The 25919-nt window shown below is 51.1% G+C and overlaps 10 protein-coding genes across 10 annotated transcripts; 4 read left to right on the top strand and 6 right to left on the bottom strand.

Annotated features, from left to right (window-relative positions):
* Window positions 1-4070: 4070 nt before the first annotated feature.
* On the bottom strand, window positions 4071-4918 carry L3040_001282 (uncharacterized protein; the record flags this gene model as incomplete). The annotated part of the gene is made up of 3 exons (XM_007292838.1): window positions 4071-4432; window positions 4484-4571; window positions 4628-4918. 3 exons carry the CDS (start codon window positions 4916-4918, stop codon window positions 4071-4073), a joined length of 741 nt encoding a protein of 246 aa, XP_007292900.1.
* A 1139-nt stretch (window positions 4919-6057) lies between these two features.
* L3040_001281 (uncharacterized protein) lies at window positions 6058-6669 on the top strand (the record flags this gene model as incomplete). The annotated part of the gene is made up of 1 exon (XM_007292837.1): window positions 6058-6669. The coding sequence occupies one exon, from the start codon at window positions 6058-6060 to the stop codon at window positions 6667-6669; it is 612 nt and encodes a 203-aa protein (XP_007292899.1).
* A 2416-nt stretch (window positions 6670-9085) lies between these two features.
* Window positions 9086-9919, top strand: L3040_001280 (uncharacterized protein; the record flags this gene model as incomplete). Its single annotated transcript, XM_066156690.1, has 4 exons — window positions 9086-9100; window positions 9188-9208; window positions 9372-9564; window positions 9735-9919. 4 exons carry the CDS (start codon window positions 9086-9088, stop codon window positions 9917-9919), a joined length of 414 nt encoding a protein of 137 aa, XP_066012719.1.
* A 562-nt stretch (window positions 9920-10481) lies between these two features.
* Window positions 10482-12455, bottom strand: L3040_001279 (uncharacterized protein; the record flags this gene model as incomplete). The annotated part of the gene is made up of 1 exon (XM_007292836.1): window positions 10482-12455. One exon carries the CDS (start codon window positions 12453-12455, stop codon window positions 10482-10484), a length of 1974 nt encoding a protein of 657 aa, XP_007292898.1.
* A 265-nt stretch (window positions 12456-12720) lies between these two features.
* L3040_001278 (uncharacterized protein) lies at window positions 12721-13758 on the top strand (the record flags this gene model as incomplete). The annotated part of the gene is made up of 6 exons (XM_007292835.1): window positions 12721-12775; window positions 12823-12848; window positions 12904-12929; window positions 12986-13024; window positions 13082-13256; window positions 13360-13758. 6 exons carry the CDS (start codon window positions 12721-12723, stop codon window positions 13756-13758), a joined length of 720 nt encoding a protein of 239 aa, XP_007292897.1.
* Window positions 13759-14462: 704 nt separating this feature from the next.
* L3040_001277 (uncharacterized protein) lies at window positions 14463-17198 on the bottom strand (the record flags this gene model as incomplete). Its single annotated transcript, XM_007292834.1, has 1 exon — window positions 14463-17198. One exon carries the CDS (start codon window positions 17196-17198, stop codon window positions 14463-14465), a length of 2736 nt encoding a protein of 911 aa, XP_007292896.1.
* A 281-nt stretch (window positions 17199-17479) lies between these two features.
* Window positions 17480-18997, bottom strand: L3040_001276 (uncharacterized protein; the record flags this gene model as incomplete). The annotated part of the gene is made up of 1 exon (XM_007292833.1): window positions 17480-18997. The coding sequence occupies one exon, from the start codon at window positions 18995-18997 to the stop codon at window positions 17480-17482; it is 1518 nt and encodes a 505-aa protein (XP_007292895.1).
* An 809-nt stretch (window positions 18998-19806) lies between these two features.
* On the top strand, window positions 19807-20380 carry L3040_001275 (uncharacterized protein; the record flags this gene model as incomplete). Its single annotated transcript, XM_066156689.1, has 3 exons — window positions 19807-19924; window positions 19993-20108; window positions 20213-20380. The coding sequence occupies 3 exons, from the start codon at window positions 19807-19809 to the stop codon at window positions 20378-20380; spliced, it is 402 nt and encodes a 133-aa protein (XP_066012718.1).
* A 1728-nt stretch (window positions 20381-22108) lies between these two features.
* L3040_001274 (uncharacterized protein) lies at window positions 22109-24153 on the bottom strand (the record flags this gene model as incomplete). The annotated part of the gene is made up of 4 exons (XM_007292831.1): window positions 22109-22781; window positions 22829-23158; window positions 23204-23888; window positions 23973-24153. The coding sequence occupies 4 exons, from the start codon at window positions 24151-24153 to the stop codon at window positions 22109-22111; spliced, it is 1869 nt and encodes a 622-aa protein (XP_007292893.1).
* Window positions 24154-24735: 582 nt separating this feature from the next.
* On the bottom strand, window positions 24736-25044 carry L3040_001273 (uncharacterized protein; the record flags this gene model as incomplete). The annotated part of the gene is made up of 2 exons (XM_066156688.1): window positions 24736-24803; window positions 24864-25044. The coding sequence occupies 2 exons, from the start codon at window positions 25042-25044 to the stop codon at window positions 24736-24738; spliced, it is 249 nt and encodes an 82-aa protein (XP_066012717.1).
* Window positions 25045-25919: the final 875 nt, after the last annotated feature.

Below are 25919 nucleotides of genomic sequence, written 5' to 3'. Positions count from 1 at the left end.
CTGGGTGCCGAGTTCCTGCCATTGAGAGAAGAGCTGCCAATGACCGTCACCAATGGGGGGGTTATTGGGGGGAAAGGGTGGGTTTTTGCCGAGGGCCAGCGAGGGACGGGCAGGTGACATGGAGAGTGATTGCCAGCAGGGACTATGAAGGATTGAAGGATGGACAGTCGATGTAAAGTAGCGACAGTAAATGAGTGAATAGGGGGGGGGGGATGGGGGGTGGATGGGGCTTGAGAAACGAAACCATTCAGAACCTGGCTATTTCACTTTTTTCACTTTTTCAATTTTCATTCGCAGAGGCCCATGGTTCCCCCGCCGTGCACGAGGGAGGATGGTACCTGCCCAATGGCGGGGGAGGGGGAGGGGGAGGGGGAGGGAGCGAGGGAGGGAGCGAGGGAGGGAAGGAGGCTAGATTGGGACAATCTGCGACAAGCTGTTTGCTCTTTCCCCACAAACCCGCAAACCCACAAACCCACAAACCCACAAACCCGCAAACCCGCAAACCCGCAAACCATGAATGATGCGGCTCCAGCTATAAGCATGGGGGCACGAGAATAAGAATGCGGGTCGTGTCCACTTTCTTCCATCTTGCTTCTCGAAGGCCACGAGTCGGAGCCGTGCGACGGTGCGAATGCGTAATAGAGCCGGCCTAGACGCATCTTTCGGCCCTTTATGGTCAAGGCGAGGTCGGGAGCGAGACAAGCAATGCGGGGGGGGGGACTCGGCTTGCTTGGTGGGAAATGAATCTGGGCGTGGACGGAGGGGAGGAGTGGGGAGGAGGGGGGAGGAGGGGACCAGGAGGGGACCAGGGAAGGGGACCAAGAGGGACCAGCAGGCCACCAACAGGCCACCAGCTGAACGTTTAAGGAATGAGGAGCGCAGATCCGCGTGAGCACACGTGCCCCTAGTCTCGATCGGGCATCCCCACAGGGCCCTCCCCTTGCCAGGCACAACCACTTCCAGTAGTACTACGTAGTACAACCCGTCGGACCCGAACGAGCCCCATTCCTTCCGACGATACTCCGCGGACCTCGTGCTGGGACGTATGCAATCCGCCGCAAACCTTCACTTTCAAAATCCACCGAAAGAAAAACCTTCCCTTCGGTCTATCGAAACCTTCGGAGAGGAGAAAATAAAACAAAAACAGCAAGGCAGAAGGAAATGAGGGGAGAAGAAAAAAAACAAAAAACAAAAAAAACAAAAAAAAAAACCCCTGCCCAACTCGATCCCATTGTAGCACTCATCTCCGCACTTTCCAGCGACGCAAGACTCCATTCCACCATGATCGGTCGGCACTCACCACGCCGGCTTGGCTCCGACTGTATTACCTAAGTATCAAGCGACGTACCTTCTCCCCGGATCGCCCTCCCCGCTGGTAGTAATCGTGGTTACCCTATGAAATACGTATCATTCGAAGTAAATGACCGACTGGATGCAGCAAGTCGAATCAACTTTTCAAGAATTGAATCAGGTCGGCGGGGGTTAGTAATAGTAGTAGTAGTAGTAGTAGTGGTGGTAGTAGTACTACTACTACGACTACTACTATTCTACTACTATTTACTACTACCACCACTACCACTCACCATCTCGCAATAGTATTAACACCCGCCACGAGCGGGTATCCAAAACGCCATGCTTGCTTAGACCCTAGAACCTCCCACCTCCCACCTCCCACCTCCCCTTCCCACCCACGAGGCTCCTAACGTACCTACCTACCACCTACCACAGCACGCACTACTACGTAAGCAAGTAGAAAGAAGAAGAAAAAAAAGCATATGCAAAACACGGAGCCATCAAACTAAGCCTTTTTTTTTTTTCTTTCTCCATCTCTTCCCTCCCCCCTTACCCCCTACCCCCTACCCCCTACCCCCTAAACCCCTACCCCCTGGTTCCCCCTCATTCGCAACAAGTCCCCTTGGTACGACAACTATATTCCGAATCGGTATGCCCGTCAGCTTAGTCGCTAATCGCGTGGGCGGGGCCAGAAGACAAGAAGGCGGTTCGGGAGTTATCGGAAGCGCCGCTGGGTAGGGTAAGGGGGGAGGGAAGGGAGGGAAGGGAAAGATAAAGAAAAAGCAGAAAGAAAAGCTTCCTTTTCTAGAGAGAGCGCCGCCGCCGCATGTACCGCAGGAGAGAGAGAGAGAGGGAGCTGAAGGTTCACAGCAGGTAAACCTCGTAGGGTACAGGTAGGTAGTAGGTAGGTAAAGAATCGTACGTCGCCTGTAGCCTCCCCCGGTACGATGCCTTGGTCGTAGGCAAGGATCGACGTCGAAGGACTCGCAAAGGGACCCCGGTCCGGTAGGGAAGCATGCCCGTGCCCGACTGAATTACGACGTACGTAGTAGTACGGTAGTAGGTACGTACTACGTACTACTATCTACCGTACGTACGTAGTATCTATCCACGATCGAGGTACCGGTACCTACCTAGTCGTCGAGGCAATCTCGACTTGACAAAACCACTCACCCGTTGGGGTATCCTTGCCTGAAAAACAAAAACAAACCACAACAACAAGTCAGATACCTATCCATGCACCGCATCCCCGACAAGCAGACGACCGACCGACAACCACTGGAAACCCAATTCGAACTGATCCCGCAGGCTGATTTGCAGAACGACTCGTCCTAGACTGACAGCAGCCCGATATCCATCGGGGACTTGATAGCGTCGGTAGCGACCGATGTATCTATCGCGGGGATGAGATGGAAAACGGGAGGAGAGCGCGTAGGTGTGCGTGCCCGAAGCTGTGGCTTGGCTACGAGTCCAGAAGGAGAGTAGTATTCAGGTTTTATCTCCTTCTAACGTTAATCCGTAGAATGAAAAGAGGGGAAAGAAAGAGGGGAAAGAGAGATGATGATTATGAAAAGAAAAGAAGAGAAAAGAAAAGAAAAGAAAAGAAAAAAAAAAAAAAAAAAAAAAAAAAACCGAGGCTCAGTGACATACACTTGGTGCTGGTGTGGATCTGCAACAAGTCGGATGAGCTTGACATGGATTGGCGCAGCCTCCCTCCTCTGCGGAGTACAGTGTTGTAAATGCGGAGAAGGTGGGGAGCGGGGTCCCCAGCACAGGACAGGGCAAAGCTTATGGCTATCTATCGTTCAGCGATGCGATACGATGCGGCGAGGTACAACGAAGCCCTTCAAAGGTCCTCGACATGGGAAGTAGATACTGTAGAACTAAGAAGAGAGAGCCAGGCACCACGCCACCGACTATGGCGGAGTGCCACAGAACTTTAGCGTCAGCATAGGTGGGGTTCAACAGGCCCAGTGCCGGCGTCAACAACGCCTCGCTTATCAATACGATCGATGTCCTTGAAGATCCTCAACGAGAACTGCGAAGTACAACTCAATCGCACGTATAGGAGGCGGGTTTCCTCCGCGATCAACTTTCCCAAGTGCATGCTCCACCCACCCGCCCACCTTTGTGTCAAAATGTGGGTGGGAAAGGTGGTAGCTTAGCTAGCTGTCCTTCCTTAAACTTGCCATCGGAGAAGCCTCCTTCTGAATGTGCTCCTTCAATATATTCCAGAGGCATGCTATTGTTACGATTCTGACTTGACCAATGATAATTTCATGCCCGAGTAAACATAGCCACATGTGTGGTAGTGATTGATGAGTCGTCGAGACATGTGTATGAAGGCCGGCCGTGTATAAATCATCCCGGTAAGCGCTTCCAGGATACTGACGGTCTGTCAAACTCTCTCGAGGTCCATCGAACGCCCTGAGTTTAGTGACCAATCACCTAGAGGCGTATATGCACCAGATCTTGCTTCAGCCCATTGAGCGGTCCATGGTTTAGTGCCCCCTGTACGCGCACAACTAAAAAGTTCCGGGAAAGCCGGGGGACTTTCCATGTCGGAAAATTGTGAGCTTCGGAGTCTGGAATGGGAACCCGCTAGGTCTAGACCCTGGATCTCAACCTGGATGCTCTAGGTGATCGCACCCAAAAAATCCAGGTCGAAATTTGTATTGTGCCTGTCGACGAATACCCTGGATCTATGGAGTCGTTTTTATCGATTATTGGTTTCAAGCCAGGCAATGCCTTGGAATAATATACCCAGAATCATCACTTCAAGCATCGATCAAAAGGACGCTCAAATGTATCCACCCATCCGCATAACTGGCCTCCCTCATTAGATCCTCCAGCGGCGCTTTGAACGGCACAACAGCTCCATGCAGAATTGGCTCGGCCACAAGCGCATCTCTCCTACTGGGAAACAGACTGGGGAGAACTGAATTCAGCGCGCTACCCAGTGTCTGTGCCTCTCCATTGCTGGCCCGTGGCGGAACAAGCGTCTGCACGATCTTTATGCTGGCGAGAGGGGAAGAAGAGGTAGGGGATGCTGGGATATAGATCCGGAGAGGGATATTGCGCAGGGGAGTGGGGGGGTTGAGCAGGATGGAAGTGATTTTGAGGTGAGCTCCGAGGTCATCTGAAATAGTCAGTAGGTATTGTAGTCTGGTGAGCAAAAGAGGGAACCCACTGTCTTGCACCGAGTTCCATAGCGCAGTAGAATTCTCCTTGGACATGGACATAATACCCTTTGCTGTTCCATTGCGAATGAAATCCGCCTGGACTGCATCAGCATCCAGAATCGATTTCATGAAAGAACGAAAGTCTAACGAACCTCTTTTACGCTGTTGATGTATGTGTCATGAATATCAAACAGTGGTCCGTTCCCAAGTGTCAATCGCCACGGCAGTTCCGGCCGGTACAGGTCGCAGAGCAGGCCAATGGGTAGATTCTTCAGGAGGATGTCTTCGTAGGAGAATGAAGAGCAGGGCCCGAAGAAGAATGTCAGGCGCGGGAGAAGCAACGGTAGATAAGAGACTCGAGGTACGGATATCAGGTAGGGCGTCGGGGAGGAGGGGTGAGTGATGTAGAGGGGAATTGTGGAGGACCAGATTATGGATTGCATCCTGAGCTTGCGTAGATGAGGAGAGATGTCTGCGAGGCTGCGGTTTGACGATGATTGAAGAGAGGTGAGGCTGAAAGACCTCGGGGCCAAGGCTCGGCTATTTAGTGCCGAGCATGGACTCGTAGGTCTCCGGATGGTCTCTCCATCCATCCATCCACCTCGATGAGTTTCGAGTCATCAAGCACTTCACTTCTTGAACGGCACATTTTTCGATCAAGAAGATCAACAGTTCCTCAGGGGTAAGTTCATATTGGGCAGAAGTGACATTTGGCTCATGACTAAACCGAGAGAGTCTCGGGTAAATCTGCTCTGGTCCACAGGAGCTTCGGATGCGGAAACCATATCTCATCCATATCTTTGAAATTCGCGTTGACGGACGCTTCCAAGTACAAGACCAAGTAGGGAGATCACTCGCTCCCCATTTTCCTTATCTTAATCTCGTACATTTCAAAACATGAAAACCCGACGTCTATTCGCCGCTGGTGGGCTTCCGCTGGATCGGAGTCAGGAGACAGCACGGGGGACTCGGCCACGAGCTGATTCGTTTATAAGCCTTTCCATTTTGCTTGTCTATTCTGATTATCAGAAAGGAGCTGGTGTGGAGCTGGTGTTGGAGAACTGGTAGTGAGATCTGTCACCTGATCACGTGGCGTGCTGAGTATCATCTCGCGTCTACTGCTAGGCGGCAACACTCATAGCTGTCTTCATCGACGCCAGACTGGCTAAGGTCCATAGTGGTCTGGTAGGATTAGAGGGAGATCAGCAGCGCCTCGATCATGCGAGAACACAATTTGACTTATCTCCACTCCCATATAGATCACACCGATCGGGCATGACAAATCGATCCCAGAGTCCAAATCCTCCTATCGAAAACCAGCGACTACGCGAGGAGCGGCGAATGCAGATAAGTTGGGAACGCGTCGCTTCGCAACCTTACAATCAATTCCATGATCAGGTCCAAGACAAGAGGGAACGTAGCGCTAAACGGAATACACCTTGCACCCGTGGGGTCCCTCTTTTACACAGTTGCCTCCAGATCCTTCAAAAAGCGCTGGGTCGATCAAGGCATATGAAATAGTGAATGGAAAATTTGCTCTTGGGCGGTGAAGCACGAAGAGCCGCTTGAGATTGAGTCTGAAATGGAAACGGACTCGGAAACAGAACCAGCACCTCCCCAGTTTTATTTTTGCCCAAAACCGGAGCCAAAACTTAAGCCACCATGCAGCGATGACGAGAAGCGACAGATTGCGGAGCGACAGGTCGTACGGAAATGTAAACACAAGGCTTCACGTCCATATCATCAGTTCGTCTATCAGATATCGATAGAGCGCGAACGGATCCAAGAAGAACATGAGCATGAGGAATGCGCTAGTGCCCCTGATATCAGTACAAAGTCGTACGAGAACTTCAAGAACACATGGACCAGGCGAGGAATCTGGGACAAGAGATGGGATGTACTGCCTGGAATGTCGTGGAAGCATGAACGTCCTTTCGAGGAGATTGTTCGTGAGGAGATGGGCAACGATCCTACTCCAGCTACTCCACTCATGGACGGCAGTGATGAAGCACCTTCCATACGAATTTTCGGTTCTCATTCTCTCGCTCAATCAAATGAACGCCAGGTGCCTGGCGCCTCGAGTTCATCTCAACAAGGACCGCCCGTCGATATTGCTTCGGCAGGATCAGAGACTGGCACGGTCGGCAAACGCTCTCTCTCTGCGCCGAATTCACCTCCCCCCAGTTCGGGTTAACATTTTACTCGTCCTACGACTGGGCAAGCATTGCTGCCAAACAAGCGAAAGGCCTCTCACAAAGATGGGCCGTCGGAAAACGCATCTCCCTGCCTACTCTATCCATCAAAGGTTTCAAGTAGTAGTAGTAGTGGTGGTGGTGGTGGTAGCCGTAGTATTATTTACTAACTTCTAGTGGGTTATAGGTGTAGCAAGCGCGTACCGCGTTAGGACCTCCCGAAGGGTACGGAGACGCGCAAAGCGAAGGGTATATGACCAAAGGTTTCAAAAACCGCTGGAAAGAGAGAAGGGCCTAGATGAAAACTCACAGAAGGTACCCTCTGCTGGCCTGCAATAATCTTCTGATGTGGGTGAAAAAGGACCACCTCGTCTCTTTGCCTGACCATGTATCTCCACACAAAAGTACAATGATACTGACGCCTGTCCGTATCTGAAGACCTGAGCAGGACAGCATCTTCGAGTCCATCCAAGTAGGCAGTCGCAATAAAACTGAAATGGATCGTTGCAAGCAGTCTCACAGCAAGAAACTCGGCCAGACCTCAGGGTATATCGAAGAAACAAGCTGGAAAGTGGAAAGATTACACGAGGGAGGCAACGAAAAAGTGGATGACCAGATACCTAGGGCTTCAATCTTTGATACGCGCACATGACGTCCTCTAAAGTTTCGGGTCTGGAAGCTGCAGTTTACCTCTACTACACCTCATAGGACGGACAAGACATTCTTCCTGTAGTAGCGTTATCGTTTCATAAAGGGCGGAGAACACTTTCATGTACCGTTGCTATCAGGGACCATTCAGTTCCATGATTTTCAAAGGGAGTTGAGGAGCACAGATTATCTTAAAAAATAAAATATCAGACCATTCAATTCCAATTCCACTGCCGTATTCTCACTCCAGTTTCGACGCAGGTATCGCCTGTTCTTGTCCCCATCTTTCACCCACCTCCATAAAAGATAAATTAAACTGCAAGTAAAGTAAAAACCAAAAATCTCAAGAAATTATAGAATGTTGCTAGATACTATTCTACGAAGTGAGATATACCAAGCATATCGTCGGCGCCACCCCGCTACGAAACCCCCTCTGCCCGAACCAATGCCGATAAATTTTTCGAGCACCTTTATCAGTCAAGATATCGCGACGGTACTTCAACCAGTGGCGCAGGTACAATGGTGTACTTGTCAGGTCAATCTGGCGGGGGGATCAACAACTTGTAACGATTTGGGGCCGAGTGGTATAGACGCACCGAACCACACACGACAAGTACGGCGGAATACGATACGACAAAAGATGTAGGCACTCGATACCGGGCCGAACTTTTTGATGGTTTTTTTGTTTCTAATTTTTTTTTCTTCTTCAAAATTTTATAATTTTTCGTTTGCTACTTTTTTTTACACGAGTTGAAGTGGTCAGAGAGAGAGGATTAAGCAAAGATCATGATCATATTGATACTTACTTACTGCATACTCGCAATGCTTCCTTCTCTCTTCAGTTCTTATTTCGTTGGGTTCTTTTATAATCATGCAGCTACCAAGGGTTCTCTTGTTCCTCTTGTTTCAATGCCCAAAGGCCACCCTCTCATGGCCATCTAATCTAGTATCCTCTTATTGGCGTGATATCCTCAGAGACTTGCGTTTGTGAGAACGGCGTATGACTGACTGGCTACCTATCTTATTTGAAACAGTTACTGCCTGCCTATCTCTTACACCGTTCGTTCAGGAAAATACAAGTGACCAGACCGACCAGTAGTGGATGGGACAACAAACCTCGGAACAAGTTCTCGGTGACCTTTTCGACATATGGGTATAGATCCCTCTGGTTATTTTAGGAGTGGGTGTTCCTTTCCGCTACGCCAGTTCACTCGCTGTATACATCTATATCTGTATAGTAAGATATATTATATATATATATATATATATATACCCCAAGGTGTTCTCCGCCTCTGCCCTCCTCCTCGCTCTCGGCCTCGGGACAAGACTCATCTCAGCCGATACCCCGATTGATAACTCGGTGTTTGTCAACGACCCTCTCGCAACCGTTCAAGCCGCAGCTCCTCTTTGGCATTTCGACGTCAAGACCTGTTTCCCCACCGCCACCACCCAGGCTGACGGCAGCCAGACTCACAACCTGACCAACGACGTCTGTGATCTCTTCCACAAGGTTTCGAATGCAGGCTGTCCCGTGCAAGCACCGCAGACTCAGCGAGAACAGCTTTCCACCTCGTTCTCGACGTACTACACAATCAGGAAGTGTGATAAAGAAGCGAGTTGGGGGATCGTCTGTGATGTTTTCTTCCAGAAGGTAGAGTCTAGAGATTGTTTGTGTTTTCTTCTTCTTCTTGAAATTGGGGAGGTCAGGGCGGACGGCTGACGGCTGACGGATGAGTTACTGCAGGACACGGGACACCCATATGACTGAGAATGGGCCGCGCTGAAGTTCGTCCAGAACGCCCAGGGGAAATACGTACGAGAAGGGATCTACTTCGAGCGTGACGGGAACCACCCAGACGTAACCTGGGACAGCATCCCAAACGCATTCAACAAGTCAGTCCTCCTCATTCCCCTGCCTGCCCCTTCCTCCCCCTCCCCCTCCTCCCTCTCATCCACTTCCCCCTCCTTCTCTTCCAACCCCCACGACATAGCCACCCACCCCCCAAGACCATGCTGAATTTGAAATTTGCCGGCTGATAAAAGCGCCACCGACAAGTTCCAAAACCAGAACCCGAACCGCGACCACCCGAATGTCTACTTCGGCAAGTGGAAGCACAACCTCGCCGTCGTCTTCGACGACGACTTCGCCAACGACTGCCTCGGCGCCATCCTCAAGAAGAGGGACTACCACAGCGACAATTACCAGTTCTCCGCCGCTGAAAACCTGCGTGCGGATACGACCGTACCTGGTAGGTCCCCCTCTTCTCCTCTCTTGCCCTGCTTTTCGTCCCAGGGAAGCTGGATATGTATATGCATATAGGTATATATATATGTATATGTAGAAGTACAAGGATTTTCCAGAATGGGACTCTCGTGTATGTGTTTGTGTGTGTGTTTGTGTGAGTGTTCATGTGTGCAGCTTTTGAGAAATTGCTCGAGCGAATTGCCGACGAGAGAGGGGGATGGTGCCGCAGCGAGCTATACGTACAGTACGGGAACGCGCACTCGACACCGCAGTCCTTCGAGGCCGGCGGCGGGAACGATATCTGCGGGAGTACAGTCTGTGTAGGGGGACTGTGGACATGCCTAGATGAGACGGCTTAGATGGGAGAGTGGGGTGGGGGTGCCGAGGACTTCAGCATAAGCGAGGAGGAGGAGCCTTTGAGAGTGAGTGAGTGAGGCAGGGACGGACTCATTGGCCGTGACAACTTCGTGGATACTGACTCATGGAGATGAACAATGAACAATGGACATGAATATGCTACCGCTAGTTACGGACCCCTCGATTGAAATCGAAATCCCCCCCCCCCCCCCCCCCCCCCCAAAAAAAAACCACAGCCCTGTGTGCCAAAGCAGAGGGAAGGGGGTCATCCTTAAGCGAGAGGCTTCCGGGGCGGGATGTATCGAATAAGTACGTACCTATAATCTGAAATGAGTGCAATGGAGCTCGCATGACAGCCCCTAAGACAAGAAGAAGATAAGCCAGGGAAGAAGTAAAAAAGTAGTCAAATTGCGCATACCAAACTTGCCAAGGTCAGTGAAGTATCAAAAAACCAACCATCGAATTCCGCGAGGGAGTTGTAAATAGTAGATAGATCTTGTTATTCATTTTCATCAGCTTTTGTTCAAATATACAAATGGTATAATACAACCCCCTCCTCCTCCTCTACTTCGCCAAAAACTTCTGAAAGGCCTTGTGATCAATCGTGATATTCCCCACCGCCTTCAACTTCTTCCGCCCCTCCTTCTGCTTCTGCAGTAGCTTGTTCTTCCGCCCGGCATCGGCCGCGTGCAGCTTCGCCAACACGTCTTTCCGGAACGGCTTGATCGTCTCGCGCGCCACGATCCGCTTGCCGACTGCCGCTTGGATGATGACCTCGAACATCTGCCGGTCGACGTGCTCCTTGAATTTCTTGACCCAGAGCCGACCCAGCCTTTCGACCTGCGAGGTGTGCAGGACGCGTGCGACGGCATCGACGGGTTCCTTGTTAACCAGGAGCTGCATCTTAACAATGTTGCTACGGCGGAAGCCTGCGTCCTCGTAGTCGAGACTTGCGTATCCCTTAGTGGCACCCTTTAGCTTGCCAAAGAAGTCGTCTACGAGTTGTGCGAGCGGTATGTCATATTTGAGAATTACTTGCGTGGCAGTAAAGAAGTCAAGCCCTTTCTGCTCGCCACGGTTTGCTTCGCAGAGCTCGATGACTTTCCCGAGATATTCTTCTGGGAGGGTGATGGTGGCTGAGACGTAGGGTTCTTGGAGTTCCGAGATTTGGTTGCGCATGGAATCGGTTTCGGGGAAATGAAAGGGCGATTGGATTATTTCGTCGCGGCCGTCAGCCCAGATTATGCGGAAGGGTACGTTGGGGGGTGTGATGATGATACTGGCGCCGTGTTCTTGACGCAGGCGGTCTTCGAAAACGGAGCAGTGGAGTGTTCCTAAAAATCCCAGTCTCCAGCCTGCTCCAAGTGCCTCGGAGGACTCCTTGTGAAGAGTGACACTTCTGTCGTTCAAGATGATCTGGTTGATCGAGTCCTCCAAATGTGCATGATCGCTCTGATCGACTGGAAAAGCCGAGACGAATACCATTGACTTCGGCTCCTCGAATCCTGGGTACATCTCCACTAGATGTTCTGAACCGACAGTTGTGAAAGTGTCTCCACTCAGAGCATCCTGACTCTTCTTCATGCCAGGATTAAAGTAGATGTACCCCACCTGCCCAGCACGTATAGAGCTCTGAGGCGTCTGATGCGGATACATAATCCCGACCTCCCCAACAAAATACTTCAGACCTGTAGCAAATGACACCACGTGGTCCCCAGCTTTGACTGTCCCGTCAAATATCCTCACCAGCAAGATCACACCTTTGTAATTATCATACCACGAGTCCACTAGCAGCAGCCTCAGAGGCTTCTTATGGTCCCCCTCCGGACACGGAATCTGCTTGATAACACTTGGAAGGATACTCGCAACGTTCAGTCCCGTCTTCGCCGAGACCAGCACCGCATTCTCCGGCTTTAACTCGAACGCCGTCTCCATCTGCTCCAGCGCCCTCGGCGCATCCGCCGACGGCAAGTCCACTTTGTTGATGACCGGTACCAGCGTCAGGCCCTGCGAGAACGCCAGGTAGAAGTTTGCCACGGTCTGCGCCTGCACGCCCTGGCTGGCATCGACCAGCAGCAGCGCTCCCCCGCAACTCGCATAAGAGCGCGAGACCTCTGCCCGGAAGTCCACATGTCCGGGCGTGTCCACTAGATGCAGGAGGTAGTCCTCCCCTTCGTGATTGTATATCATGCTGCAAGTCTGCGCCTTGACAGTGATGCCTCGTTCGCGCTCCACGTCCAGCTTGTCCAAGATCTGCTTGTTGCCACCCGGAGCAATGGTGCCTGTGATCTCAAGCAGGCGGTCGCTAAGCGTGGACTTGCCATGGTCGACGTGGGCTACGATGCAGAAATTGCGAAAGCGGGATATGGGAATAGCCTGGATGCGACGTTCGAGGTCTGTCACCGGCTTTGCAGCTTGGGCAGCGCAGCGTGCTACGGTTGTTTTGAACCCTCGCTGGGTTTGCTGGAGGATTTGAGAGGCATAATGGGTACGGAGGGAGCTAGGGAGCCGGAGGAGTTGCAATGGACATCGCTGCATTTGCCCGTTTCGTACGTTGTGGAATGGGTGAGGTTGTAGTTGAAGATTTCCCTGTCGCCTATCCGTAAGCTAGGTACGCTATACCTGAAGCACATGAGGCTCAAGGACTTTTTGCTGCAAGCTGCATGGACGTGGGGCTTCCCGCATGGTCTGTCACCCCAGCAACAGCGCAATCAATATTAACTAAGTATTGTCAGTTCCGCGACGACGGCATGGACAGTTGCGCAAAGTGCCCAAGTCAAATTCCTCAATCAGAACACGCAAAATGTCGGCCCCAGCGGAAAAAGAGAAGGCGAAGACGCACAAGCTGTCATTAAAGGGTTTGACTATCCGCTCCATAGGTCAAGGGCATCTCTAACAGCTACAGGATCATCGAAACTGGTCGCGGAATTCGTAAGTCGCAGCGGTGCCACAACCCGAGGAAGAGTATAAAATTGACATTTGGAAGTTCAATTACTCCATAAACACCATTCTGTGCGTTTTTCAGCCCTCAAGTTCTCGGGTTGGACAATAGACTGATAGAAATATAGCTTTCAAAGAGGCGTCTACCCCGCCGAAGACTTCAACCCGTTCGTCTGCTCCTCACCCTCCACATCCAGCAGGTACCTAATGTAATACGTCTGTAGAGTCAAAAAGTATGGTCTCACGATGCTCGTATCTTCCGACGACCAGGTCAAAGCCTACATTAAGAAGATCATGTCCCAGCTCGACAAATGGATGATCGGCGGCAAGATCTCCAAGCTGGTCGTGGTCATCACCAGCAAGGACACCGGCGAGCACGTAGAGCGGTGGCAGTTTGACGTGCGCCCCTCTTCTCCTCTTCGTATACACTTACCTACCATTCATCGCAAACCAAAACGCACATGGAGGAAACTCTCAAGCTGACGATGAGTTAAACAAACAGGTTGAGATCCTCAAAAAATCCTCCTCCTCCAAAAAACCTTCCTCTTCCACCTCTAAAGCCGCATCTACCGACAAAGAAAACGCCGGTCCCTCAACCTCCTCCTCCTCATCATCCACTACCCCCACAGCAGCGCCCACAGAGGCCGAGATCCAGGCCTCGATCCAGGCCATCTTCCGACAGATCACCGCATCCGTCACCTTCCTGCCGCAGCTGGACGGCGAGTGCACGTTCAACGTTTTGGTGTACGCGGATGCCGACAGCGAGGTGCCGATGGAATGGGGCGACAGCGACGCGAAGGAGGTGCCGGGCGGCGAGAAGGTGCAGCTGCGGAGCTTCAGCACGAGCAACCACCGCGTCGAGACGATGGTCAGCTACAAGGTTCGGAATGATGACATGTAATTGCACGCATACGATATGCGGATGAGAAGGGCGGGATGGGATGAGATGGGATACGACTGGGGGGAGGGGGACTTCTCTCGTGTGTATGTGTGTTTGTATGTTGAGTTACGATTAGGCGAGCTCACTTGCCCTGGCTGCGTTGATACCTACGATATGACATGATACAATACTAGGATGGGCGGTCTGGTGTTCTGGCGTTCTCCTCTCGAGGCCTAGTCGTATGGATAGACGCTTATACACATGCGTGGCTTTTCCTGGCGTATTGAGGAATCTAATGACCAACCATCTCATTCAGTGCATCTCTTCTCTCTATCTGATAACTAGGTTACCGCTTCCCTGAGATCTCATAAATTTCCAACTCCAATCCGAAGCGCGCCTAGCGGTTAGTAGCTTCACTCAATTAATCCGACGACGACGACAAGCTCACTCAAACCAGATCTAATGATAGTGAGTGGTGGGTAGTGTTTACTAACACATTTCTCATCCGTTCATAATTACATGCATACATAGATACATATACACAGACAATTACACCAGTCTTACATATATGCCTCCCTAGCTCTCCTCTTTCACCCAAACTCGCTTGCTCACAAGCCTCTTCATCTATCATACACTCCCTGAGGTCAGATAGTTTTGATAGGAGGGTCATTCCTAGACCGCAGCCCCCCCCCACCCCCCTAGGTCCCACCCTTCGTTTTGGGAAATCACCGCCAGTCATAGAACACCTGCCCCCCTCTAACACCCTTCATCCTGATCCGCACCTTTAGCGCCCTCCCATCCAAGAGCTCCTCGAGTCCCCACTCCTTATACGCTTTCTCTTTCTTTCCTTCGCCCTCCCGTTCGGCATGCTCATTCCCATTCCTACTCTTCCACTCATCATCCATCCTTAGCGCCGAAACCAGGATCTCATGGAACGGTCGTACTGGCTCCCACTCCTTGTGCATCCCCAGGTCTGCGTAGAAGTATTCCTTGAGAATGGGTACTTTGTATTGCGGCAGGCGTTTTCCGATGCGGGAGGGGCCCCAAGGCTCAAGAATCTGCGGGAGTTTGCGATTCTCGAGGTGTTGGGTCCATGAGGGGAGGTTGTGGCATTCTAGCGGGCGGTAATATGAGACGTCTGTGTCGGTGGACTCTGCATCCTGAGGAGGGTCCGCAGGCGCGAGGCCGAGCATATCGGGAGTGGTAACGGCGTCTCCCTGCACATCTGTACTATCCTCCGATACAGACTCTGCAGATCCCTCTGTAACATTTCCTTCGTGCCCAGACGACAAAGCTGGCTCTTCGTCTGGAAACCGGTCCATCCTCGTCTCCGCATAATCCGACAAAATAGCCTCCTTCCCCTCCGTGACCTGAAAAATAAACGCATGATCTGGCGCTCTGGAAGGATGCTCCGAGAGATCATTGAGACCAGTAATTACCGGCCCAGCGTACTTTTTCCACCTCGCCTTCAGCGTTTTCGGCTTCTCGACACCGTTGGATTCGATCATACTTTGAAACACGCGATGGCGCATGCGTAGGGTCGTCGCTGCTGACAAGCACGCGTATCGCCAGACTACCTTAGCAACGTTATAGCTGTGTGCCCGCCACGCCAGATCGAACATGATGCGGTATGTTTCCTGGTTCGGCACCCACATGTTGTTCTTTGGGAGACTGCGCAGCAGCTCGACAGCGCCGGTCAGGTTTGTCGATTGCTTGCAGTAGACCAGAATCCTGTCGATCGAGTTCTTATCGGATACTACAGAGCGAGAGTCCATTAGGTGGAGCAGCTCCCAGCAGCGAGATATCAGCCCGTGAGCTCCCAGCGACCGCATGATGTGGTTGGCGGTGCTGGCGGTCAGCCAATTGTCGCCGTACCGGGAATCCATGTGAGCAATGAACTCGGCTTGGCTCTGGTTTCGGTCAAGAGAGGACTCGATTTCAGGGTGCGCGAGCTCCTGAATTACATTTAGCCGGACGTCGGGGTGGTTGAGAAGACCTTTGTTTTTCATGGCGGCTAGGATATGCATTTTTATGTTGACGTCGTCGAAGGCTTTCATGAAGAGGATCCAGGTTTGACCATTGGGCTCAATGCCCCGATGTAACATCAAATAGAGAATGAAGTGGAAGTTGTGGATGTCGTTCAGCTTTGCCGCCCCTGACAACATGATGTTGAACGTCTCGGGGACCATCTGCATCTTCATGACTTCCATCCTTACAAACATAACCCGGGCGTCCAGGATTCGGTTGTGGCGCACAAAATACCCGAGGGCCAGATGGCAAGCTTGTCGGGTTATTGCAGACCGCATTTCTGGTTCCCTAAACAGTTCGCGAAGAAGCCTCAAGACTACCTCACTATGGACATCTGGCAATCCGAGGCCGAATCGCCTGAAGTGACTTGGCACGTGAGACTTTGTCAAAGCTTGTACATAATTCAGAAATGAGAGTTGGGTCCATTGTTTTGGTCTCGGTATGTGTTCTGGTAGTACTTGCAGTCGACTTTCCTTACGGCGCGCCATGACATATCGCATTTCCGCCTCGTTTTTGTATACTCTAAAATTCGACTGTTTCGTGTCGGCATCCATCGAATTGTCTGCCTGATCAGTCAAGCCTTTGGGAGTTGCATAAATCTTGACATCAGGCGTGATACGCAGTATGTCTGCCGTGCACTTGCTAATGGCGGTCGCTGGGCCAGAAATAACAAAACGTGTAAACTCGTGCGTTGTATCGCTCCGACCTGCCAGTTGCATTTGACATCCATATTTGTCACCAATCTCTTGGTAGTAATCATCAATCCCATGCATTATTCTGGGAGCAAAATTTGGGGGGATCTCAAATATGAGAGCATTGGACAACCATTTCCCTTGCTGTGGTGTGTGCTTCACCAGGTCCTCCAGAATTATTCGCCAATCCGGGATCCTAGTTGCCTTACTTTCTCTCTTATATTCCTGGTACGTTTTCCTTGAATATTTGGCCGACAGTTTCGCGATCTCTTTGTTTTGCTGCAGGGAGATGACTTTTTGCACAACATTTCGAGTTGAGCTCGCCGTACCCGTTCCATCTGTACTTAGGTCCTTCTGGTGGGTGTTCCGCTCTTTCTTTAGAGCAGCTATGCAATCGTCGGTGGCGATGTACGGAGGGCGCTCCTTCGGGGTCAATTGCTGAACCATTAGGGGGCTATCGCGGGACACATTTCCTTTTGGGCGGTCGAATCGCTGGAACAACGCGGCTGGATCGTCACCCACGGTAGCAGGATAATCTGGTATAGGTGGCTTGGACTTGAAGGCCTGGGCGTCTGGTTCTGAAGGAGCATCTCGTCGAGCTCGAGCGGGCGTTGACGAGGCTGTCGAAGAATTCCTGAGCCATGGAGGGTAGAGGAACGATAAGGGTTCCCTGGGAGTCGAGGCGAGACTTGCGAAGTCCGCGACCCTGGCCCGTTTTGCGATTCGACTTCCCAGGGACATTCGCTATAATATTGACATCCTCCGTGCGTGACGTTGTCTTGTTGTTGATCTTTCAAGATGTCCGAGAGGCTCAACTCAATTTTTTTTGGAAGCAACTTTGTCAGAAGCCTTGGCATGTTCGGATCCACTTTTATCCTTGGCCATTGGCGACGTGAAGCGTTGACCCGAACAAGTCTTTTTTAATAGATAAATAATACTAGGAGACTACACTTGAGTGTACCATGACCAGGCTATCCACCTGCCAATACAGCAAGTAACCCTGAAATCTGGGGTTTATAAACCTATTCCTTAGCCTTGCCTCTCCCCTTCGCCATCCCATCTGCTTTCCCTTCTGAAAGCTTCCTCCCAAGCCCATCAAGGATGGCCGTTCCGTTCCCTTCGCCACGCTTGCAATTAGCTGTCCCAGGTAACTTCTTTTCCGAAATAACGTCTCTCGGCCCACTCGAGTCGATACCAGCCCATCTGTGATCCCAACCCTGTCTATCATCCACTGCTCCCCTTGTCAAACCCTTCTCAGCCATGTCCTTGACATCGCTCCAGAACTCCAGCCTCTGGACTTCTTCGTCGGCATGCTTGACGGCAGCCTCCAGATTTTCTAGTCTTCGTTTCCGAACAGAGTCGCCCTCCGCTTCGCTACTCTCGTTCTCCTCGGAAGCTTTATTGAAATCGCTGAGTAGGTTGCTCAAGAGCAGACGACGTGATGCTTGGAAGATAAACATGCCCATGATGTCGTGCATGTGGTCTCTCAGGTAATAGAGATCGTCACCACCATGCTTGATGAAGCTCTCTACAGCTTCTGTCCTCTCTCGATCTATCCGAGCCAGTTTCAAGGCTTTCATGAGCGACCCAATGTCCTGTATGTTCTGAAAGTCGATTCCCTCGTCCAGTTCCCACTTTGACAGCGTCGCTGTACTGTAGCGGTTCGTTTGACTTTCGGCCCCAGTTGATGCCCGGCTTCGGCTTCGAGCATCGGTAGGATGTATAGTAAAGTAATCCGAATTGAGCATATGTCCTTGGTTGGGCAAGTATGCCGTGTGCTTCTTCACACGTTGCCGTATCCAAGCCCTCCGACGAACGAACGAGTTCCACCATGACTTCTTGTGCCAGGAGAACTTTTTGGAAAACATGAACGAGTACTCCCATCCGTCTTCATCGACACCATCCTCAAGATTGATATGCCACTCTGGCCATGCCCATTCCCACGAAGGATCTGGCACCTGCGCATTAGTGATGTTGGTAGCACTGGTTTTTTGGGCACTGTTGGTCCACGGAGAAGGATCCGCGTTGCCAAGAGCCCTGGATGAGAAGAGAGGCATGCCACACAGGAAGCCTCCCCGCTGATTCTCATAGAGAATATCTATCGCAGATTGAGGTTCTTTGGGGCTCGTCTTGCTCTTGCCACCACTCCCACCGTTCGCAGGCCGACCCCTCTGATCCTGTTCCCCATCTACTGCCTGCTCGTCAGTCCCCTCTGTTGGGCCGCCGCCTGCAGACTCCTCATCGTCAGATCCTTGGTCCCCCAGCCTGCGATCCTGGTACTTGGAGTACTTCCTCTTGGTGATCTCCTGACGCAATCGCTGTGAAGTTGAATGTTTCCGCAGAGGGACATCGCTGTGCCTCCGAGAAGAAGAACCGGATACATTTGGCGACAGAGGCCGCTCACCCGCGGAGCGCGCGGAGCGGCTCCGCGCGACCTCTGGACTCGCTGACCTCGTGTGATCGACGAGGTTGATCTCGTGGTCGTAGTCGGTACTCTTCAAGGGCGCGGGTCGGCGTGTTGACGAGCGTAGGAGAAACATCTCCTCTCAGCGACACATCATCCTGGAATCTGCAGATGGCGGGGTAGGTCTGCCAACGGTTAACTGAACTTGATGATTTCGCAGGAGTCGATAAATAGCTTCGGCACCAAGAGATGGAAGCAATTCTCTGGTAAGAATGGAATGGTAAAATTAAATACAGATGTGTGTATGCCTGTGTGTATGCCTGTGTGTACGCCTGTGTGTATGTATGCGTCGTCGTACTTCCCTCGTCGGGAGCAGGGGCCGGATCCGACCCCAGACCGGGCGACTCGAGTAGGTAGATGCAACTAGTACGAACTCAGCTCGCCTCAAATCTGAGCTCCCGTCAGCCTTATCGCTGGTCTCATCAGATGCGTTTTCTTTCCATTTTTATCCATGACCGTGACCGTGACTGGAACGTGACCATGACCATGACCATGACCATGACGTAGATGAGCCAAGAGATGATCGGCCAACCTTGAATCCTCTCAAGAAGTAGCCAAGCACGCTTAATCCAGGTAGCACGTCACGGGTCGGTCCCTGATCCAAGCTTCCAAACTCCCAGCTGCAAACTCCAGACTCCATGACGTGACGTGCCGTGCCGTGGGGTCGGTCGTCTTCTCGCCCCGGCCCTAGTGCAACAATAGAATGGCCGGGTCCGATGTCTCTTCATCTCTCTCCCTCGTCCAGCTTAAGCTTCCCTTTCCTTCACACGACCATCTGAACTCTTGAAAATCTCCCGACTCCAACCCATTTCCAAACAGAAACAGAAACAGAAACAGCATCAAAATCAAAATCGAAATCAAAAACTAAAACACAAAACAAAAACAATGGCCCAACCAAAGTCCAGAGTGCCGTTGTTCGCCGGCCTGGTCGCTGCGGGAGGTGTTGGCTACTACCTCTACAAAGCCGGCGGCAACCCCAAGGTCGCAGAGAAGCAGGTCGAGGGCATGTTACACCCACTATCAGATCGTACAGATCAAATACTTTCGAGCTACCAAGCTGACCCTGTACAGCCGATCTCTCCCGCGCCAGCGCGAAGATCAAGTCTGAGATCCCCGGTCGCGCCCATGAGGCGCAGAAGGAGGGCGAGAAGTGGGCATCCCAAGCTGGAGCAAAGCTTGACTCTGCTGTACGTACTTTCTCTGCTTCTCCTTCATATGTTTCTTTTTTCTTTGTGACGATGCCCACCACTATCATCCATTAGCCAAGCAGCGCTAATCCTCGCGTCCACAGGTCGAGAAGAGCAAGGCGGAGCTGTCCAAGGCCGAAGGGAAATTCGAGGCCTACCGGAAGGACCTCGGCGCTGAGGCCATGAAGAAGATCGATGCCGCGGATGCAAAAATCGAGCAGGAGGCTGCGAAGGCTAAGAGCGGTATCTCGAGCTGGTTTGGAGGAAAGTAATTGCTTGTGTCGAGTCGGGAGATACCTTGTAGTGGTGTGGCTGTGTAGGTGGATAGGAGGATTAATGATATGATGTCTGCGATGGGCTTTGAGGTTGATACCACCAATAATCACTAGTGAACTTGTGTAATGCCAGCCTGTTGCTACTCTTCTCTTTCTACTGTCTGTCTATTGGCCATCGGTGTGTTGAGCTGATGAATACCTGCGGTCTGCCATTGCTATGATACTACCAGATCACACGCTATCTGCATTTTTATATCAAAAATAGAGATGAGATTGGTTAATATTCCCTAATATTTTTACGCTGTTTGGCTATTATATGCTAATCTTTGTTCGGAGGGACTTTTCAAATTCGACCGAATTTCGATAATCAATATTTAGATATTCTATTATATTGCCGCAAAACATATATATATCATATGCATTACAGATATCTTTATTCAAATTCACGCTATATTTTCTCTGCCCGACATCTATCTCATCTCCTTCCTAACAAGTCCCTCCATCAATCAGAAGCTTCGAATTTCCTTACGCAGTTCCCGTAACGCAATCCAAGAATCAAGCATCTTTTCTCTTTCTATCTCATACAATTTCATCCCATCCCATCTCATCACTTGCATGACTATACCTGACCTGACCTGACCTGACTTCATTCACGCACTTGCTATACACAACTCGACGCCATCCAGGAACTAAACCAAGCCAGACCAAGCCAGACCAGACCAAACCATACCACAAACTACAACACTAATAAAACAAAGTAAAAGTACATTAAATCAAATACAACACCACTCCCTCAACCGACAGCATTCTCCCATCCTTCACTCATACTGCTCTCTCAGACCCTGATAGCATTTAAGCGTGGACCCGGGCTAGCCTATCTACATCCCGATGATCGATTACATACGGGTAAAAGAAACCTCTAGCTCTCGCTTCTTTCGCTTCTCTAGCTTCCATACCGGCACAGACAGGCAGAGCTCAATTATCAATTCGTTCAACGCGACCCCTCGCTTCGCTTCGCTTAAGCTATCGGTACACTTCCCCTTCAACTCTCGGTCCCTCCCTCCCTCCTTCCAATCGCGGCCAATCCAGTACCAGGCAGACAGACAGACAGACAGACAGACGGCAACAACTCGCGTCAGCATCTCGATGAAAAAAGAGCTGTGGTCTCCAGCTTTCCCCTTCGTCCCTCACTACTTATTACCATTGTTCTTCAGGGATCAAGGAGGTAGGTAAACAAGCGAGCAAAAGACCCGAGACCCCAGCCACGAAGCTCCGAAACTTCAAAAGCAATATTCTCAGACTAGATGTTCTACCATGTAGCCGAACAATCTAATCTCTTGAGTCGGGGGCCTTTCAACAGAATGGGTATGTATATTCTTGACTAAAGGTTTTAGTCGAATGGTCTTGTATATCCCTAGAGAGGCAGAGATATATAATGAGTTTGGTTTCTCCCGCTATAAATACACGGACGAGAAGCAAAGTAGGTGATCGGAAGGCCGAACCAAAGGATCGTAACTAGAGTACTATTGACAATTCTACAGGTATTTTCCCAACCCCGTCTTGTTCCGTCCCATCCAATCCTATGCCCATGCCCATGCCCGTGCCCATCCCATGTCCATACCCATCCATCCAGTCAAACGCCTGTGTACGACCCGCTCGCTAGGTTCAATATTCAAACACATCAATCAAGCACTGTTCTCGTTTCACCTCACCTGCCAAGATATCTCATGGCGAGTAGAACGTCTGGTTTGCAGGCACCGGTCTCCTCCCCACCCTCCCATTCCCAACACTAGAGTACGTCGGCGAGGGACTGGCATACCCCACCGCACCGACAGCCCCGTCTGATTGATGCGACGTCACCGGCGAGATGTGATGGGGCGGCGACGGCGGGTACGCGTTATGCGGGCTATCCCCAACCTCCTGCACGACATTCGGCTTCGGGTCGGCTGGGTGCAGCTGTAAGCTGTGGCCCGAGAGCTCGGCTGGCGGTGAGTTGGCCGCGAGCTGGTAGTGCTGGGTCACTGGCTCATGCCCGTAGTCGGAGTATGGAGTTTGCGGAGTGTGAGGTGAGAATGGAGAGTGAGAGTAGCCAGGGGCGGAATTGTAGGCTACTTCAGCTGCTGGGGGAGGTGCGTTCTTGCGTCTGTGGCGGCGGACGAAGCAGCAGCCTGCGGTTAAGAGGGCGAGGAGAAGGATGACACCTCCGACGGCAATTCCTACGATGGCGCCGGTGGGGAGCTTCTGGGCTGTTGTGCTGGGAGAAGCGGAACTGGTTGCGCCTGGAATCGTCCGGGTAGGCGTGCGGACGGCGAACGAGGCTTTCTGGGCGAAGTAGACGCTGAGATCGCCATTTTCGTATCCAGCTGCTGGAGCCGTGGCTGTTGCGCCCCCTAAAGATCTGTCACACGTTAGTATAAGTACGAAGCGGAGATTCATTGGACTTACGAGCCTCCAACCACCGCAATGACTTCAGGAGGAACGACGTAGGAGCTAAGGTTGGCATTGTAGTCATTCCACTGGCGGCCCGATACCTTCCCAAGGTCTACATTGTGAGTTCCCCAGGTGGTTGGGGAATCGCACTTGTCGCTCAGAGGGAATGAGCCTCCAATTATGAGCATCTGGCCGCCCACAACATTGCACGATAGTGAGTGATGTGGTACACCGCCATCACTGCCCGTCCACCATTTGATCCACGTGAAAGTGGGCATGCTCAAAATATACAGATCATCGAATCCACTTATGTTTTGGCCAAAGCCTATACCCCCATACAAATAACTGGTCTAGTTAGTAGGGTATAAATGAAATTGGGAGAATACTTACATGTTATATGACGACTGGTCCGGTGCCCACACAGCCCCAGCACAAAACTTCCTCCGCGACAGAGGAGCATCCCCAACCGCGTGCTGCGTGTACCACTTTGAACTGCGAATATCGTAGATGTGAATTAAAGACATGGGAGCTGGGATCGCAGTATTGTTATTGAACGGTGCCGTAACACCCCCAAAATAGACCAAAAGTCCATCATCACTTGCCGGGACGTACACCATCACGCCTTCAGCCCTGGGGACCGAATCTGTTGGACCAGTATTATTCGTCCAGTCATTATTATTCATGTCGTACTTGATCAGAGAGTTTGAAGCCAAGGGTCCGCCGTACCAGCCCGGCACTGAATTATTGCTCATCCATCCACCAAGCATAAAACCTTGGCCGAGGGCCGGGACCGCTACGCCACCTCCGTAAGACACACTGCTGACAGCCCTGTCTGGTGGACCAAATGAATCCCATTTGTCTCCGAGAATATCATATGCGAGCAGGTTGGGCGAATTTGGCGAAATGTCTTGGTAGTCTCCGCCATACAAGTACAATCTCTTGTTGACATCATCTTGCCAGAGAATTCCACCACTGACGTCCGGAACTGTAAAGTTCTTGGTGAGATTCGCGTAGAGCTGGGGGGCTTCGATACCAGATGGGCTACTGTTGAGGTCTTGGAAGAGTAGCTCGGTGTCTGAGGTGAGAGGTATCAGTAATGTTAACGATGTTCAAGTCTAAATGGTATGAGTATGTGAAGACCTATAGCGTTCACACTTACTGGTGTAATTTCTAGGATTCTGTGCAATCGGATTCCAATTTAACAGACCTCCGTCAATATACAGCTTCCTGTCTACAACCGCAGTCTGGTGTCCGAAACGTCGACAGAAGTCCCTCAAAGGGTCTTTCTGCTGAAGAGACAGGCTCACAACCAGCAGGAGGAGACATAGTATGCTGAACATCCTGCCAGCTCGTGCCCGAAATCAGATGAGGTCTTGCCGTCGCCCGCCGACCGGCAAAGTCGCGGTGATAGCCACCAATGATCAACGAAAGTCGGTGATCATCTGCAAAATCTCGCCCAATTGCCTTATGCTATGCTCTCCAGAATCACTTGATCTTCGAAGAGCTTTGGAGGCAAAATAGAATCGTCGCGATCGAGTGCCGAACGAATGTAGATAAAACAGCAAAAGGCAGAATACGAGATCGAGGTCAAGGTGGCGAGAAAGAAGAAGGAGAAAGTGCAGGACACGGGACTGGGACATTGTCTCTTCTCTTGGTAACACCAGTGCCGGAACGGTGGGCTGACGCAGGCTGAGTGAGGTCCATCACTTCCGAGTCTCCAGCTCGATGGTGGCAGGCCTCACTCACTCACTCACTCACTCGCCCACACCATCGTGGCTGACCATGAACATGCCACAGCGAGCACTGGACAGGATGGTATAACCGAGTATGCGGTGCAATGCGAGGGCACCAATGGAGCATCAGAGCTGATGGTGCAGCTGAAGGATCGCTGCATGAAGGAAGGAAACCGTGAAACCCATCCATCAGCTGGGCAGAGAGAAGAAATGCTTCGTGCAATAGACGCGTCTCCGTAGTGGATTCTCCTGTGTCCCTATTGTACTCAATACAAATACCTACGAGAAACGTCCATTGGACCATGGGACCGACTCACCGGGAGAGACTGAGGAGATGTCGATTCCAAGGAAGAGAAGAGAGAGGATCAGCACCGCAGACTGTCTGTTGCGAACGATGAAGCCCGAGACAAATATCTGATCACAACGGCGGTTTTTGGTGTATCTCGTGTGTGGTGGTGGAAGGCAGCCGAGTCGGCGAAATAAGTAGAATTGCAGCATATTTCGTAGTAGTACATGAGTTTTAGTACACAATTGACGAGCCACCCCCGTAGTCAGACTCCGATAGGTGACGAGGCGGAGATAGGTAGAGGGAGGGGGGGACAAGGGAAGAAAGGGGAGCTGAAGAGCATCTTTTGCTACTTATTTGCTTACTAATCTCAGTCTTCGAGGACGGTTCAGAGTTCGAAGACGGCCGCCAAGGTAAATTGACTTACGGAAGGTTCAAATCGAGGAAATTAACGCGGAGGATTTTGAGATAAAAATCAGAGCAAGAAGAAATACATATTTTCTTATTTAACCGTATTCGAAATTTCTACATCGGCTGTAGGTAATTGTACAGCTAACAAAAATCAGTGCGCTGGTTGTTAATGGTCAGCTCGCAGGAAGCAGGCAGCGCACTGACTATTATATTTGTCTTTTTATTTTCAGATTAGATATCATCTTTAATATAAACAATTAATGATAATATTGCAATCTTCCCTTTCAATTTAAAAAGATCAACGTAGTCAATCGTACCCCTGGTCGAAGTACAAGTTAGAGGCAAGGGTTGCGGTTCCCAGTATCATAGATATGTAGGTAGAAAGTGAAATGGAAAATGCTCTTTGCGATTGCAATCAATAATGAGCTGGTGCATCGCCGTGCACGTGGGTGAGCGGCAATCCATGACCGCAGATGATTTACTTACCGATGTGTGCTGGTAGCGTAGGACCTCAGGCACCATCTCGCGTTCGCTGTTTCTCACTACCTAGTACCCTTCGCTTTTTCTGGGGCATGTCATCCCACCACCGGCAATTGCAGAGGCACTTTTTACAAACGCGCTATTTTCTCGACATAACATACAGTAATAGTGATCCTTAAGCTGTCCAGCCTAGCTG

This window comes from Drepanopeziza brunnea (genome assembly GCF_022702325.1).
Source record: "Drepanopeziza brunnea f. sp. 'multigermtubi' strain 214-2 chromosome Unknown ctg2, whole genome shotgun sequence".
Taxonomy (NCBI): domain Eukaryota; kingdom Fungi; phylum Ascomycota; class Leotiomycetes; order Helotiales; family Drepanopezizaceae; genus Drepanopeziza; species Drepanopeziza brunnea.
Note: the sequence above shows the minus strand (reverse complement) of the source record. Positions and strands in the feature narration are given on the sequence as shown.